The 17,782-nt window shown below is 42.4% G+C and overlaps 1 protein-coding gene across 1 annotated transcript; it reads left to right on the forward strand.

Moving 5' to 3' along the window:
* Window positions 1-389: 389 nt before the first annotated feature.
* LOC141630084 (uncharacterized) lies at window positions 390-878 on the forward strand. The gene has a single exon (XM_074442962.1). It carries the CDS (start codon window positions 390-392, stop codon window positions 876-878), a length of 489 nt encoding a protein of 162 aa, XP_074299063.1.
* The last annotated feature ends 16,904 nt before the right edge of the window (window positions 879-17,782 follow it).

Genomic DNA, 17,782 nt, shown 5'->3' on the forward strand with positions numbered 1-17,782 from the left:
AATCTGGAGCTGTCATCAACACAGCAGATCCGTCATACAGCCAGTTCACCAGTGGAGCCTGGATCGGAGGTATGCAGCAGACACCTGGATGGCAGCCAGGATCTATAATCAGTACAATGCCAATGACAAGTCATCCAGCATCTGACCAATTTTCTGGAGAACCCTGGTTGGGAGGTACACCTATCGGTTCCTTCCCGCCTGTTTTTAACCCTCTTGCAGGAGCAGGTAGTTCTTTAGAGCAGTAGTACCAGGAGCTGAGGGACCTGATGTATAGGATACCAGGCGTAGTACGTCCACTGGAGAAAGCAGCTTAAGACAGCTATGCAGACTCACCTTTCGTGGACGACATAGCCCTTATCGGCGTTCCTAAAGGATGTGTCCCACCAGCCATGACGCTCTACGACGGAACCACAGATCCACTTGATCACGTCAACCACTACAAGCAAAAAATGATGGTGATAACCGCGACCGGGTCCTTAAAGGAAGCTTCTATGTGCAAAGGATTCAGATCGACCTTGTCTGAAGCAGCCCTGCAGTGGTTCGTCGGCCTGCCCAATAAAAGTATAGCCAACTTCGCCGACCTAGTTAATGCATTCAACCAACAGCTCGCCAGCAGCAGAATGCCAGAGAAGCAGACCAGCGACCTCTATCGGATAGTGCAAGGGTTTCAGGAATCTACTCGTGATTACGTGAACAGATTCAACAAGGAGAAAGTGGCAATTCTGAGGTGCGATATAGCAACTGCTATACAAGCCTTCCGCCGGGGATTGCACCGGGATTCAGATCTGTACAAGAACATGACCATGCATCCGTGCATTACCTTTGAGGAAGTACAATCAAAGGCGATTGCTGTCATGAGGCTGGAGGAGGACTCTTGACCCAGAAGATACACTTATGATTTAGACTCAGAATCCAGAAAAGCTCCGGTAGAAAAGAGGAACGAAAGACCAGGACCCTACATCAGAAGCGAGAATAAGGTGTCTGGAAGCACAGTAGGGAAGGACGACACAGACCTACCCCCAAGAGAAGATTCAAATATTTGAGTGGACAAAGGAGCATGAGAAAACATTTCAGGAGCTAAAACATTATCATAGCACCCCGCCACTCCTGTCAAAACCAGAGCCAGGAGAGCCACTATTCTTGTACCTGTCAGTCACAGAAGCAGCAGTAAGTGCAGTACTAGTACGTGAGCAGGAAGGATCGCAACATCTAGTGTATTACGTCAGTAAGTCTCTACTTCCAGCAGAGTAAGTCTCTACTTCCAGCAGAGACCAGGTACACGTCACTAGAAAAACTTGTCCTTGCACTAGTTATAACATCTTATAAACAGCGTCCTTATTTCGAGTCTCATACCATTTCTGTGATAACTAATTATCCTCTTAAGACTATCATGAGAAAACCAGAATTGTCAGGAAGATGACTAAGTGGTTCGTGCACTTGTGCGGTTATGACCTAAAATTCGAACCTCGTACGGCAATAAAGTCTCAGGCTCTGGCAGATTTTGTGTCTGACTTCTGCCCGGCTCTTCAGACCCAGGCAGAACAAGACATCCTGAACCTGGAGGAAGATAAAGGAGATCAAGTGTGGGAGTTGCATGTGGACGGAGCCTCAAACGCAAAAGGTGCAGGAGTAGATTTGGTCCTCAAGTCGCCCCAGGGAGACCTCATAGTCCAGGTTGTACGATGTGCATTCAAGGCCACAAACAACGAAGCAGAATATGAAGCGTTGATCCTGGGTCTCAAGCTGGCGCTGGATCTGAAAATCAGACACCTCAAGGTTTACAGTGATTCTAAACTCATAGTTAACCATGTAAATGATTGATATGAAGCCCAGGACTCCAGGATGATAGCATATCGAGATATAAAAAAGGAGTTAACCCTAAGATTTGCCACGTTCAACATCAAACAAATCCCCAGGGACCAGAACGCAGAAGCAGATGCACTTGCCACCTTGGGGGCAACCTTCAAAGCAGGAGCGATCTCCACAGTACCGATTGTCCACGTACTATAACCAGCAATACTAAAACCTGAGCAGGAAGCATAAGTGTTGTGCAGCACCAGCAGTGGAGAAAATACTCCAGATTGGAGGAAACCGTACCTGTACTAGTTGCAGAACAATATCCTGCCAGAAGATAAAAAGGAGGTAAGGAGCTTCAGAATGAAAACATCCAGATTCATACTAATTGATGATGTCCTGTTCAGGAAATCAAACGCTGGACCCTACCTCAGATGCCTAGATCGGGAAGAATCCCAGGCTGTTTTGCATGCACTCCACAGTGGAGAATATGGAAACCATGCAGGGGGCAGGAGCCTGTCCAATAAGGCACTGAGGCAGGGATACTTCTAGCCCACAATGCGCAAAGATGCCATAGAGTTCGCAAAAAGATGTGACTCTTATCAGAGGCACGCCCACGTCAGCCACCAACCAGCAGAGCCTCTGCACCAGGTTACCTCACCATGGCCCTTCATGAAGTGGGAAATGGACATCGTGGGACCACTACCCAGGGCACCAGGAAACAAAATCTATATGCTCGCCATGACAAACTACTTCTCCAAGTTGATAGAAGCATAGTCATCCTCCCAGGTTACAGAAACCCAGGTTATATCTTTCCTTAAACGCAATATCATATGCAGGTTTGCCATTCCATCTGAGATTATATGTGATAACGGATCTCAATTTATTGGAAATAAGACATAAGCTTTTTGTGCTAGGTGGAATATCTCGTTGCAAAAGTCTACCCCTAGGAACCCCTAGTCCAATGGACAAGCCGAATCCAGCAATAAGATTATCGTTGAAAACTTGAAAAAGAAGCTGGAAGAGATTGGGGGCAAATGGGCAGATGAGTTGCCTCTGGTTCTCTGGGCTGACAGAACCACACCCAAGGTTGAAACGGGACAAACTCCTTTCCGCCTGGTGTTTGGAGCAGAAGCAGTCATCCCATCCGAAGTCAGGGTCCCAACCCACAGGTATGGATGCATAACAGAGGACCGGAACCAGGTTGAGATGGCAAGTAGCCTGGACACGATAGATGAACTCAGAACCAGCGCCCAGATCAGGATGGCTTCCTACCGACAGACGGTGGCCAGAAGTTATAACAAGAATGTAAAAGTAAGAACCCTGTAGGTCGGAGATCTGGTCCTGAGAAAAGTCTTCCAGAATACCAAGAACCGGCAAGCAGGAAAATTCGCCTACAACTGGGAGGGGCCATACCAGGTAGAAACCATAGTTGGAAATGGAGCTTACCGACTCATGACTATGGAAGGACAAATGGTTCCCAGATCCTGGAACATCACCCACTTGAAAAAGCATTTAACATAAGCCACCAGCGTGGTCAGCAACTGGGTACTCAGTCTACCAGATACAGCTCAGTCAAGTTCTAGATTTTGCTTTGAACATTCTCTGGTTCTGAATATTTTTCTGGTTCTGAAAATTTTCTGCATATATTCTGAGTTCAACATTTTCTGGTTCTGAAAATTTTCTGCATATATTTTGAGTTCAACATTTTTTGGTTCTGAAAATTTTCTGCATATATTTTAAGTTCAACATTTTCTGGTTTTGAAAATTTCCTGCACGTATTTCAATCTCAATATTTTCTGGTTCTGAAAAGACCCTACATGTATTCTGACCCTGTTATTTCCTGATTCTGAAAGTTTTTCAAGTTAGTAAACCACTTTAATATTTTAAGTGAAGAAGTTCCTTTTTATAAATATCTTTCAAATAAATGACCAAGTGAATAAAAATGCAAACTAATCTGACAGGGTCTGTATTCACAACAGAAGACGTGTGTCCGTGGCTAAGCACGTACAACCGGGACAATCAGTCTCCCGCGATGCATTAGCACCCACGCAAGCCTGGCTTCTCTGAACGAGTGGGCGTACTAGACCCCTTAGCCAGCAATCAGACAGCGATGGCCAAACATACAGTGTAAAACGTGCATGCACAAATCAAAAGTACGCCAGAAACGGCAAGATACAAAGCAAACGATAGAACACCTACGACACTCGCAACACACGCTTAAACATGATCATTCTCACGACACATTGATAAACATTGCATTCCCGACATATAGGTTCATAACGTGTCTACATTGGTTAGATCGGTAGATCATGCATTAGAAGGTCATCGCATAAACCTAGGTTGCATTACTAACATTTCTCAGGTACCAGCTGCATATAAACTGCGCAAGCAAGTTTTAACAGAGGTTCTCAACACCAGAAGCACCTATGCCGACCAGACGCAGATCAGTAGAGTAAGGAGGAGGCTGGACCTAGCATCCATGAGCTGGATCCATCATTCACCAGCAGCGTGGGATCCAGATGCAGAGTTAGACCCTAAACAGAAAGTCTCGAGACATGAGTTCGAATACCGGGAGCAGCCAGAAGTCACTTCTTCCTCGGATCAAAAGTGCGTCAACAGAGCACCTTCCCCCTCCGGACAGATGATAGGACGTCCAGGTTCGGACCCTTAGGAAATTCTCGCTACCAGCTTTCTCTCTTCGCTTCGCATTCCAAAGACTGCACCTTGAAGGCTAGAGAAGCTTCAGTATCGAGCCCGTGAGAGGCGAATCTCAAAGATCGAAGTGCGACCCTCAGCATCATAGAAACTTAAATCTCTCGAGAATCTGAACTTGCCAAAAGCTCCAGGGAAACTCAGCAGCAAGAGAACAAGATGCCGGAGTATATCCAGAAACAGAAGCATTTCCAGAAGCAGAAACACACCCAAATGGTGGAGTAGACCCACAGATTGGGGGCATAGTTGCAAGTGAAGTAATATCAATAGAAGTAGACTATGGCCGAAGCAGTAGCAACCCTATTTCTGGCACTAGATCGAGATGCGTAACCGAACAGACCGCTTTCTCTTCTCAAAGAAAGCTTAGGAGGAGCCCAGTAGCCCCTTTTCCTTCTTTGAGTCAGGATCAATTTCAAATTAGCCTTTGGCTTAGCAGATCCTGGAAGAAGGTGAGAATATAAGAAACAGCAGCAGCAGTAATACAAATAAAGCAGAAGCAGAGCAACATATCAGACGACATAGCATCTAGAACCAGAAATTCCCGCCTAAAATACATTGAGACAGAAATTTGGGGGCAATTGTTAGGGATGAAATTTACATCTTTTATCTTTAATGACGTGGCAGATGTTGGTTGGAGGAAAGCAAGGGAAAGGGATCGCTGACGTGGCAAATGAAGGGCCGTAAGATCAAAAGGCAAACAAACACAAAGTTATTTATTTTGGTAAAATCCCACGTGAGAGAAAAGGCAACAACTTCCTATTTTTGGGGTTTACCAAGTACTTAGCAGCAAAAGTAGGAGGGAAGTTGGTGGACTTTTAGACCTAGACCCAGCAGCTATATAAAGCCAAGGAAGAGCAAACCAAGGGTATCCCATTCAACGTCAACTTCAACACTCTTACTCGCCCAATTTCCTCTGCCATACAATAATACTCCATTAGAAATTTTTATCCTTGTATTTCCTTACTTGAATATTTCATCTCGATTATAGTGCAAATTGGCGGGATTCCGACTCCTCCCGCGGTTGTTCGCACACCGGATTTTCCGCGTCACCAAAAATTCTCCGTGTCCTTCTTTTATCTCATCGTTCATACGTATATTGTCTTCGTCGCATTCAAGTCTTAATCGGCCATAGATTAATCACTATCACTCACAAATTAAATCGATAACTCCGTAAATTTTTACCAAAACAAGTACCATTAGAACAAAGTTTCTATATGTAAACTCCCGAGTCCCGACTGACTCCTTCATCCATGTCCACCCATCCGTCTAAAATTTCCAAGACATAGTCTGGAATTTTTTTATTGCTTTCCTTACTTATATGAAATTAACAATAACTTTATCTTGGCTGAGTAATTGGTTTTTCGTGCTCGAGTTTCCGACATGGCCGTTAATTACCAGCAATATGATGAATTTCGAAGACTTATGTTAGTATTTGTGTTGGCGTCAAGTGAATAGTGATGGTGGCATACTGGCATGGTGCTTTAATGGGGATTTTATGATAATTACAAAAATCAAATGCTCTTAGGGGCAAAAAAAGTGACGTGCACACGTTTTTTTTATGAGTTTATAAATTGTATACTTAGTGTATTGATTAAGAGATAACTTAAAAATTATTCATTAGTTGTAACACAATTTTTATATACGATCGATGGTATGGTAAAATTATTATAAGACATTAATACCGACTCATATGTTAAAATTAAGCTGGTATCCATTTTGAAGTCATTCAAAACTATCGATAAAGCTGTGTGGGACAGAACAAAACTGTCAGTTGATGTCTCCAAAGAAGACGTTCACAGAGTATTGGGTCTTGCAAATGGAGGTAGTGTACCAAAGTATTCAGTTGAGGAGATGCAACCGGTTTTAAAAGAGTGGATAGATCAATTTGGTAATGATGCCAAAGGAAAATTGGTGAAGATGAGTGTGCTAGGAAAATACATAGAAAACCATAAGCAAGATGGGGGACCAATGTTCAAGAGCAACATTTTATTGTTTATCATATCAGTTGTGATATGTTCTTACGGGAATGAACATGTGTATGTAGATGCATTTCCGTGGTTAGTCAACTTAGATAAACTAGACGAGCTAGACTGGTGCGAGTTCGTCCATGATAAATTGTTGAAGACAAGAAAAAATTGTCTCCCAAAAAGCAATTCCGTGGTCCTCTATTATTTCGTTACATTTATATGATATCATTTTACTTATGTTGCATTATAATAAACAGTATTACTTTGTCTCTGATCACTTTTCTTGTGTATTAGCTTCTTTATTCACTTTCATTGTGTATTAGCTGACTTTCTTTTCATTTTTAGATCATTTTTTTCTGTTTTTTTTTTGTATATTAGCTCAATTACTTTGTGTATTAGCTCATTTTTTCTTTGTTTACTTTTTTTTGTAAATTAGCTCAGTATCTTTGTGTATTAGCTCATTTTCTTTGGTTATTAGCTCATTTTTTCTCTGTTCACTTTCTTTTGAAACTTAGCTCACTATATTCGTGTATTAGCTCACTTTCTTTGTTTAGCTCATTTTCTTTGGTTATTAGCTCATTTTTCTCTATTTACTTTTTTTTTTTTGTAAATTAGCTCATCATCTTTGTGTAATAGCTCATTTTCTTTCGTTACTAGCTCATTTTTTCTGTGTTTTAACTTTTTTGTGTATAATAGCTCACTTTCTTTGTGTATTAGCTCATTTTCTTTGATTATTAGATCATTTTATCTACATAGTAACTCATATAGGTAATTGTGTACAAACCCCATCTATAGTAAAAGTTTAAGGTTTTAAACTTCATTTATATGTGCAGCTACACTTTGTGGACACCGTTGTCGATTCGAGAAGGGATGTGGACAGAACTAGCCCTGTACTTATTGGTTGGACTACCGAAGATCTGAACAAGAGACAAAAAAGGGCGAAAAAAGAGGTGGTTTTGGTTGTGGGTTCGTTGAAAAAAAATCCTTTAATTGTCTCAAGTGTAAGTAATTTTTAGGAATCAATTTAGACGATATTGTTCATAAAGTATATGTATTACACTCTTATGGAATTGTATGTATATCGCATAAAGATTATGAACATTATTATAAACATATTAGTCTTATTAATAATTTGTTTTATCATTTGAATGTTCAAACAGACCCCATATCAAACCATCAAGAAACCAGAGGGAGAAAGTCATGAAGACCACGGAAATGTTATGATGGTAAGATTAATAAATCTTTATTCTTTTGCTTCTTTAATATAGATGAACTTATTTTTTAGGTCGAAGTACATTAAACCTAAAATGGAATCATTACCTTATAACTTAAATCGCCAAATATGCTGGTTTTGTTACCTGATCTTAAGCGCGCCATACAAAAGCTTTTTGATGCATACGCTGAGGTTGACGAGAAAAGTAGAAAGTTATTGCCAGTCATGCCTAATCATGAAGGCATTAAAAGGTTGATCATGGATTCTCGTGTTACCTGCAATCTATCCCGTCTAGATGACGGTGACACTACCTTTATTGAATCTGAAAAAAGACCTAGTACTGATGGATCTGACAATGCAACCATTCCACATTTAAGTCAAGACATGTTCTTCGAGAGTCCATCAGTATTGGATCTTATTGATGCACAGACGTGAGCTAAAGTTTTGTTTCAGACACTAAATGAGGTTGAGCCACCAAGCTTTTCACTTGGCTTGACACAAGATTTTTCACCACATATACTACCTTATAATGATGCAAAAAAAACAAGGGAGAAGATGAGGAAAGTGGAGGGAAAAAAATGGAGACGAGGAAGGAACTGGAGATGATGAAAGTGGAGATGATGAGGAAAGTGGAGAGGAGGAACCAAGTGGGGATGATGAAGAAGGTGGAGAAGACGAGGAAACAAGTGGAGAAGATGAAGAAGGTGGAGAAGACGAGGAAAGTGGAGAGGAGGATGCAAGTGGAGGGGATGTCGATGACAGAAATGAAAAAGGAAATGAGATAACACCAAAAAGGAGATGTCATCGACAACCTGCAAGATATGTCAAATCTCCGCACATTTTGAGGTGTTTGGACCCAAACATCCTGCCAACGAAAAAGCAGAAGGATCTGGCATCTTTTCTATTGTCAAAGGACAAAAAATCAATGTAAGGACACTTAATTTCTCTGTTTTTTTTCTCTCACTGTCTCTCTATTATTAAGCTTCATTCATGTCACTCTTAGTATATACTACTTAATTTATACTCTTATTCAATTCTTTTCTATAGCTTTTGGTTGTTCGAATACGGGGATATTAAGGCAACACAAGAGAATTTACGTTCTCTTGTAACAAAAGGCTCATTTGTAACAACAAATGTGATAAGTACATATTGCTTAATGCTCAACCACAATGAGAGATATAAAGCTTCTACATCTCCAGCAAGGGCATTATTTCTTATAGAAGTTACAGTACGTAAATTTATGCACTGTACTGTAACACCCCCATACTCCAAGTGCCTTACCAGGACCACTCAGGTATGAAGACATTACCATCTCGGTTACCCGAGGCAATGATAATCAAACAACAATAAAGAAACAACGTTTATTATAAATAATTTAGTGAATAGTTACAATCCTCAAAACCAAACCAAAAGTACGATACATGATCTCAAACTGATCGTTCTAATCGAAATGTAAATAAACTAAAGGCTACACGGAAGACTCCTATCATCATGTCGTGGCATCCAAGCCTATCCCAAAGACTCATCTCAATACCTGCTCAATATCTGCTCACCATCCCCGAATGGATCACCGCAGGTTTACAAAACAACACCGGGGTCAGTACTAATCACACAATTAATATGTATAACAACAATAAGATATACAAACAGCTTTAACTGTCACACACACACACAACCAACCAATTCCCATCATCTCAATACTGACTGTCCACTGGACCAGCCCTGCCAGTGGGGGACCGCAGCCGTACCCACCAAATCCCCGCTCCACATAGTGAGCGATAACCCTGTCCATTAATGTGCACATCCCTTCTGTGGCGGGTTCCACAGAAGGCGAAACTAGGGCATGAAGTTACTCCCGCAAGTGACCCCACTCAGCCGAGGCCACGCCTCGCGAACCATCAACAACGATCACAACCACAATCACAATACAATTATTATATCAAACAACCAAATACAATACATCAACCAATATCCCATTATGGGACTAATATTGAGTAGGAAATCCTACCTGGTATGCACACAATCGACGGTCTCTCTACCGCCGAGTCAAAAAGCCTCTTCTATGAACCCTCCTCCTATCATACAACACATATAGGCTACCAATCACATACTACACATAAAAACCCCCAATCTCTAAATTAGGGTTTAACCAAATCAAAGGAAATACAATAAAAAGGGTACGTAGATCTTACCCTCGACGCAAGGAACTCAACAAAGATATACAACGACAAGAATCGACCGTCCGAACTCCGGAATTGCTAAGAATGCGATTAGGAAGATGAACTTGTTGTTTTCTCTCTTAAACAGGAATTTAGGTTTTGTAAAAGTGGTTTAGAATAATGACGACGGAACTTAAATACCTTAATCGCATAATTAACAAAACCCGAGAAAACTCCCCGTAAAACCGGACACTCGATCGAGTACCCAAGGTACTCGATCGAGTACCCCCTTACTCGATCGAGTGCCCCAGCTACTCGATCGAGTACCCAACAGGTCAGAAACTATTTTATTTCGCAACTTACCCTTACTCGACAGAGTAAGGGCTACTCGATAGAGTACCCCAAGACTTATAAATACGGAGTATTACAGTCTTCCCTCCTTAAAAGGAACTTCGTCCCCGAAGTTCAAACCACTACTAAACAAAGGTACGCCCACAACATTCCCGACTCAAAGAACCAAAACAAAATTCAACATAAAACATGATACTAACCCAACTCATCCCGACAAACATCCCGACACAACATATAAAAAGGGGTATAAAACTCTTAAAAACTGCTCGCGATCATCTCCTACCCCCCTAAAAGAAACAAGGTTACGTCCCCGTAACCATACATACCTGATCAAAAAGGAAAGGGTAACGCTCTTTCATAGCTTCCTCTGGCTCCCATGTAGCTTCCTCGGTCTCGTGGTTAGACCACAGGATCTTAAGCAAAACTGTCTCACCACTCCTAGTCTTTCTAACCTTTCGGTCTAGAATCTGCTTAGGCACCTCAAGATATGATAAGGACTCATCTAGCTCTAAGCTCTCTGCCTCCAACACATGTGACGGGTCACTCACATACTTCCGCAGCTGCGATACATGAAACACATTATGCACTCTCTCTAACGCAGCTGGTAAAGCCAGACGATAAGCAACTTCCCCAACTCGCTCTAAGATCTCATAAGGCCCTATAAACTTCTGACTTAACTTACCTTTCTTCCCAAATCTCATAACTCCATGCATAGGAGACACTTTCAAAAGAACTTTGTCCCCAACTTGAAATTCTATGTCCCGACGATGTAGATCTGCATAACTCTTTTGTCGATCCTGGGCTGCTCGCATCCGTTCCCTGATCATCTTAATCTGTTCCACCATCTCATGCACCATCTCTGGTCCTAAAACCACTGCCTCAGCACTATCGTCCCAACAGATTGGACTCCTACATCTCCTCCCATACAAAGCCTCAAACGGTGCCATACCTATACTGGTGTGATAAATGTTATTGTAAGAAAATTCTATCAAGTCCAACCTCTGCTCCCAGCTAACACCAAAATCCATCACACAAGCTCGCAACATATCCTCAAGAGTCTTGATTGTTCTCTCAGTCTGCCCGTCTGTCGCAGGATGAAATGCTGTACTCATCTTTAAAGTTGTTCCCAACGATTCCTGCAACTCCTTCCAAAACCTCGATATAAACCTCGCATCTCTGTCAGACACTATGTCCTTAGGGACTCCATGTAACTTAAGCACTTTCTTTCGATAGGCCATAGCCAATTGTGCCTTAGTCCATGTATCTTTCATTGGAACAAAGTGAGCTGACTTGGTCAGACGATCCACTATCACCCAAATCATGTTGTTACCTTGTTGACTCTTTGGCAAACCCACAATGAAATCCATGGAAATGGATTCCCACTTCCACTCAGGCACCTCTAAAGACTGAATCTTACCTTGTGGTCGTCGCTGTTCCCCTTTAACTCTCTGGCATGTCAAACAACGGGACACAAACTCAGCTGTATCTTTCTTCATCCCAGGCCACCAAAACGTTTTCTTCAAATCCTTGTATAGCTTGTCTCCACCTGGATGAATTGAATATGGTGTGCAATGTGCCTCTGTCATGATAGTCTTTTTCAACTCCTCGTCATTAGGAACACACCACCTACCATCAAACCTCAAACTGCCATCTGTATGAATAGAAAACCGGACACCTGTCCCTTTCTCTACTCCACTCTCCACTCCACTATCTTAGGATCCAAAGCCTGCTTATCCCGAATATCATCATAAAACTCAAGATGTACTGTCATATCACCCATGGCATCTCCTTTCTGCATCATATGTATCCCAAAACTCGCTACCTCATCCCTTAGCCTCATCAAAGATAGAGATGTACACAGGGAATGTACACTCTTCCTACTCAAAGCATCAGCTACAACATTGGCTTTCCTTTCATGGTAGATGATTTCCATGTCATAATCGCCAATCAGCTCCATCCACCTCCTCTGTCTCATGTTCAACTCCTTCTGCGTGAAGATGTACTTGAGACTCTTGTGATCAGAAAATAACTTAAAGATTGCTCCATAAAGGTAATGTCTCCAAATCTTGAGAGCAAACACCACTGCACCCAACTCCAGATCATGAGTAGGGTAGTTCTCCTCATAAGGCTTCAATTGCCTAGAAGCATAGGCAATCACTTTGCCATTCTGCATCAACACACATCCCAGCCCATTCTTCGAGGCATCTGTATAAACCTCAAAGTTTTCGCTCCCTTCAGTAATGCTAAGACGGGGAGAGCGTGGTCAAACGCTCCTTTAATGTTTGGAACGCCGTCTCACAACTCTCATCCCAACGAAACCTGTTCTCTTTCCTCATCAACACTGTCATCGGTCTAGCTATCTTGGAGAAATCTTTCACGAACCGTCTGTAGTATCCAGCTAAACCCAAGAAACTCCTAACCTCAGCAACATTCTTCGGTGCTTCCCACTTTGTCACCGCCTCAATCTTCGCCGGATCCACAGCTACCCCATCTTTAGAGATTACATGCCCTTAAAAGCAACTTTATCTAACAGAACTCACACTTGGACAGTTTTAGCATACAACTCATGATCCTCAAAGTCCGCAACACGATCCTCGATGCTCCTCATGTTCCTCCTTAGTCTTAGAGTAGACTAAGATATCATCGATAAACACTACTACAAATCGGTCCAAGAACTCGTCTCAAGATTCTATTCATCAAATCCATAAACACCGCCGGCGCATTAGACAACCCAAACGGCATCACCACATACTCATATTGGCCATACCTCGACGTGAAAGTTGTCTTTGGTATGTCCACCTCTCTAATCTTCACCGGATGGTACCCCGACCTCAAATCAATCTTAGAAAAGACTGTTGCACCGCTCAACTGATCAAACAGGTCATCTATCCTTGGCAAAGGATACTTGTTCTTTATCGTCACACGGTTCACTCCTTGTAATCTATGCATAACCTCAAACTCCCATCTTTCTTCTTCACGAAAAGAATTGGTGCTCCCCACGGCGATACACTTGGTCTAATGTATCCCTTCTCTATCGGTCATCAAACCGCTTCCTAAGTTCCTCCATCTCCTTTGGACCCATACGGCACGGTGCCTTAGAGATTGGCCCCGTCCCCGGCTTCAACTCAACAGTGAAATCTATCTCCCTCTTTGGTGGCAACCCCGGAATCTCCTCCGGAAAAACATCCGCAAACTCCCCACCACCGGTATCTCATCTACCGTCGGACTCTCTATCCGATCATCTCTCACATGGCACAAGATCAGAGGACATCCCTTCCTCAGATAAGACTTCAAGGTGATAATTTGCAATCAACTTAACTTTGGGTTTGACTAGAAACCCACGATAAGACACACTAACACCCTTAGGACCTCTTAAAGACACTTTCTTTTGATGACAGTCTATCTTAGCTTTATACTTTCCTAACCAATCCATCCCAACTATCATCTCAAAACCGTTAAAAGGAAACTCTAGCAAGTCTACAGTGAAATCAACTTGCCCAACTATCAAAGATACATCTCCGAACAATCTCCCACACGATACAGACTCACCCGAAGGTATGAAAACTTGCTCACTAACAGACTCATATACTCTCAAACCCAACTGTTTGACATGACTCAAGACACAAACGATCGAGAAGCCCCGAATCAAACAAAACAAAGGTATGAATACCATTAACAAGGAATGTACCGGTGATAACGTGCGCATCTTCCTCACCTGCTTTCTTCTCCATCATGAATAACTTGCCATCGGTTTTTCGCCCACCTCCCCGGACAAGATCTTGCCGAGGTGGTCGGCTTAGCACCCGACCCTTGATTGTTGTTGTTGTTGCCGGTGGTTTCGATAAGAATTACCGCCATTGCGGTTGCCTCCACACTGTAACTCGACTTCCCGGTTTGGCCATGATCCGCCGGTCTGTTGCTCGCGAAGCTCTGCGCAGTCTCTAGAAAGATCCGGTGCACTTGTGCACTCATGTCTCTTGTGGCCTACACCACCACAAGCTATAGCAGTCACTCCCCAACTATTACTCACACTTCCACGGCCACGCCCAAAGGAAGCCCCAAAGATCGAACCCGGACCGGAAGAAAATCCCTTAGATCGATTGTGGTTGCCTTTCTTGTGATTAGATTGGCCACCACCCTCGCTCTCGGACTTCCTCTTCTCACCACCTAACCTCTCCTGAGCCATCTCCACCAACCTCTCGGCTCTCCCAGCCCTCTCATAAGCTTCCTTAACATCGGTAAGGATTCCCACGGGTAACTTATCCATAATCTTAGGGGTCAACCCCTCTCAAACCTCAATGCCAGATTCTCCTCACTCAAACCCATATCCTCAAAGATACCTAGACTTCTCATTGAAACCTGTAGTACTCAGCCACGGACATCTCGGCGGTCATCTTAAAACCATCAAACTCTTCTCTCATCTTACTCCTCACGTGTTCCGGCACACAAACTCCTTCCCTTACGACCCTACGAAACTCCTCCCAAGGTATAGGTAAGCCTTGGTTTGTATATATCTCCTTAGCACTCACTTTCATTGAATCCCACCACTTGCCCGCCTCCCTCGATAGAACGCAGCCTGTTCCACCTCATCTCATCGGGACAAAGTGAACCAAATCTAATATGTTCTCCATCTCTCTCAGCCAACTATCAAGTAGGTTAGGCTCCCCAACTCCCTTGTATTCTTTCGGGTTAAACCTCGCTATGTAAAGGCTGATTTTTGAATGGTCAACCTCCTTCTCCTTATCCTTATTCTTATCCTCATTCACTTTCTTTAGGGTCTCAGTAAGAGCATCCTGGTGCTCTAACATCTTAACGATGTCATCCACGGTCATAAGCTCAGCTCTCGCATACAAAGCAGTTCTCTTGGGCGGCATCTTGAAACTATACATATATAAGAAAGGGTTAATATGAACACACGTACTAAACTTCAAAACACGCAAACACGCCACCCAGAACCCACTCGATCGAGTTCCCAAACACACTCGATCGAGTAACGGGCTACTCGATCGAGTGCCCCACGTACTCGATCGAGTACCCAAACTTCGACCCCAAACAGGACCTTCCGATCTCTTACCTACTCGATCGAGTATCTAGGCTACTCGATCGAGTGATGATTTCTACTCGATCGAGTACCCTAGTTACTCGATCGAGTGCCCAAAAACGCTATTCTGGACTCAAAATCGTTAAAAACCCACCCGATCGAGTCAGTCCCACTCGATCGAGTCATGCTAATACATAAAAACTACCCGTATGATACGTCATATGCTAACATGCTAAACTTATAGATCACATTATATCATGATAAACATACTACGCATCTTTTCTACTATCTACGAGATCATTTCATCATGTTATTAAATGCCACATTGTAAATCATCCAACATGTTATCATCTCATCAACAAGTTCCCACATATCACCATTTTCTTTCACATGCTCAACTTTCTACCTCAACACCCAACAATTAACACATTTCACCACATTCTAACACAAGTTAACCAAACACACATACGACTCGACAAACACTTCCCCCATGTGACCGGTTCAAAGTTGTAGGGCGACCCCTGCGACTTTAGGACGTCTCCCAAGCCTTTGCACTAGCTCCTACAACTTTTACCCCGGGTTCATTTTAATTGACTCCCTATGTTCATTAGGTTCATTGGTTACAGGTTTCAGGATCGTCGCTCTGATACCATTTGTAACACCCCCATACTCCAAGTGCCTTACCAGGACCACTCAGGTATGAAGACATTACCATCTCGGTTACCCGAGGTAATGATAATCAAACAACAATAAAGAAACAACGTTTATTATAAATAATTTAGTGAATAGTTACAATCCTCAAAACCAAACCAAAAGTACGATACATGATCTCAAACTGATTATTCAAACTGAAATGTAAATAAACTAAAGGCTACAGCGGAAGACTCTTATCATCATGTCGTGGCATCCCAGCTATCCCAGTACTCATCTCAATACCTGCTCAATATCTGCTCACCATCCCCGAATGGATCACCGCAGGTTTACAAAACAACACCGGTCAAGATACTAATCACACAATCAATATGTATAACAACAATAAGATATACGACATGCTTTAATCGTCATACACACACACACACAACCAACCAATTCCCATCATCTCAATATCGACCGTCCACCTGGACTAGCCCCCGAGTGGGGGACCGCAGCCGTACCCACTAAATCCCCGCTCCACATAGTGAGCGATAACCCTATCCATTAATGTGAACATCCCTTCTGTGGCGGGTTCCACAGAAGGCGAAACTAGGGCGTGAAGTCACTCCCGCAAGTGACCCCACTCAGCCGAGGCCATGCCTCGCGAACCATCAACAACGATCACAACCACAATCACAATACAATTATTATAGCAAACAACCAAATACAATACATCAACCAATATCCCATTATGGGACTAATACTGAGTAGGAAATCCTACCTGGTATGCACACAATCGACGGTCTCTCTACCGCTGAGTCAAAAAGCCTCTTCTATGAACCCTCCTCCTATCATACAACACATATAGGCTACCAATCACATACTACACATAAAAACCCCCAATCTCTAAATTAGGGTTTAACCAAATCAAAGGAAATACAATAAAAAGGGTACGTAGATCTTACCCTTGACGCAAGGAACTCAACGGTATACACAACGACAAGAACTGACCGTCTGAACTCCGGGAATTGCTAAGAATGCGATTAAGAAGATGAACTTGTTGCTTTCTCTCGTAAACAGGGATTTAGGTTTTGTAAAAGTGGTTTAGAATAATGACGACGGAACTTAAATACCTTAATCGCATAATTAACAAAACCCGAGAAAACTCCCCGTAAAATCGGACACTCGATCGAGTACCCAAGGTACTCGATCGAGTACCCCCTTACTCGATCGAGTGCCCCAGCTACTCGAACGAGTACCCAACAGGTCAGAAACTATTTTATTTCGCAACTTACCCTTACTCGACAGAGTAAGGGCTACTCGATAGAGTACCCCAAGACTTATAAATACGGAGTATTACATGTACATTGCACTCGAGCTATGTTGAAAACTTAATATATTGATGAAAATTTTCTGAGCTATATTGGGAAGTTCTCGAGCTTCGTTTGAAAGTTCTCGAGCTATGTTGGAAAATTCCCGAGCTATAGTTGAAACTTTCATTTCTATGCTGCTTGGATTAATAATAACTCAATTTTTTCATGCAATAGTCTAAACTAGTGTTCTTCAACGATGATGCAAAATCCTATGAGGCTTTCAAAAGAGACGTGGATATATACCTTGATCAATGGAGCAGTTTCAAGGACGCAGACCATGTTCGTCTCTTTTTCTTTCCCTTCTTAGCAAATGAACATTTTTTTGTGGCATGCTTCAATCTCCAAGCAAATAAGGAAAGATATGATTTCTTAGACAATAAGACCGAGGGACAAACATCATTGCACAAATATGGAAATCTTCCATCAAAATTGGTATGAAACACATTACTTACTTTTATGAGATCTCTAATAAATTTTCTGTATTTTATACATTTTTATTATATATGTGTTTGTGTTTTACTTGTTTATATTAATAT

Source organism: Silene latifolia, chromosome Y, assembly GCF_048544455.1.
Source record: "Silene latifolia isolate original U9 population chromosome Y, ASM4854445v1, whole genome shotgun sequence".
NCBI classification, from domain to species: domain Eukaryota; kingdom Viridiplantae; phylum Streptophyta; class Magnoliopsida; order Caryophyllales; family Caryophyllaceae; genus Silene; species Silene latifolia.

What these genes read in the sequence shown, in the direction of transcription:
- LOC141630084 (XM_074442962.1), top strand. Translation starts at nt 390, where the DNA reads ATGACGCTCTACGACGGAACCACAGATCCACTTGATCACGTCAACCAC.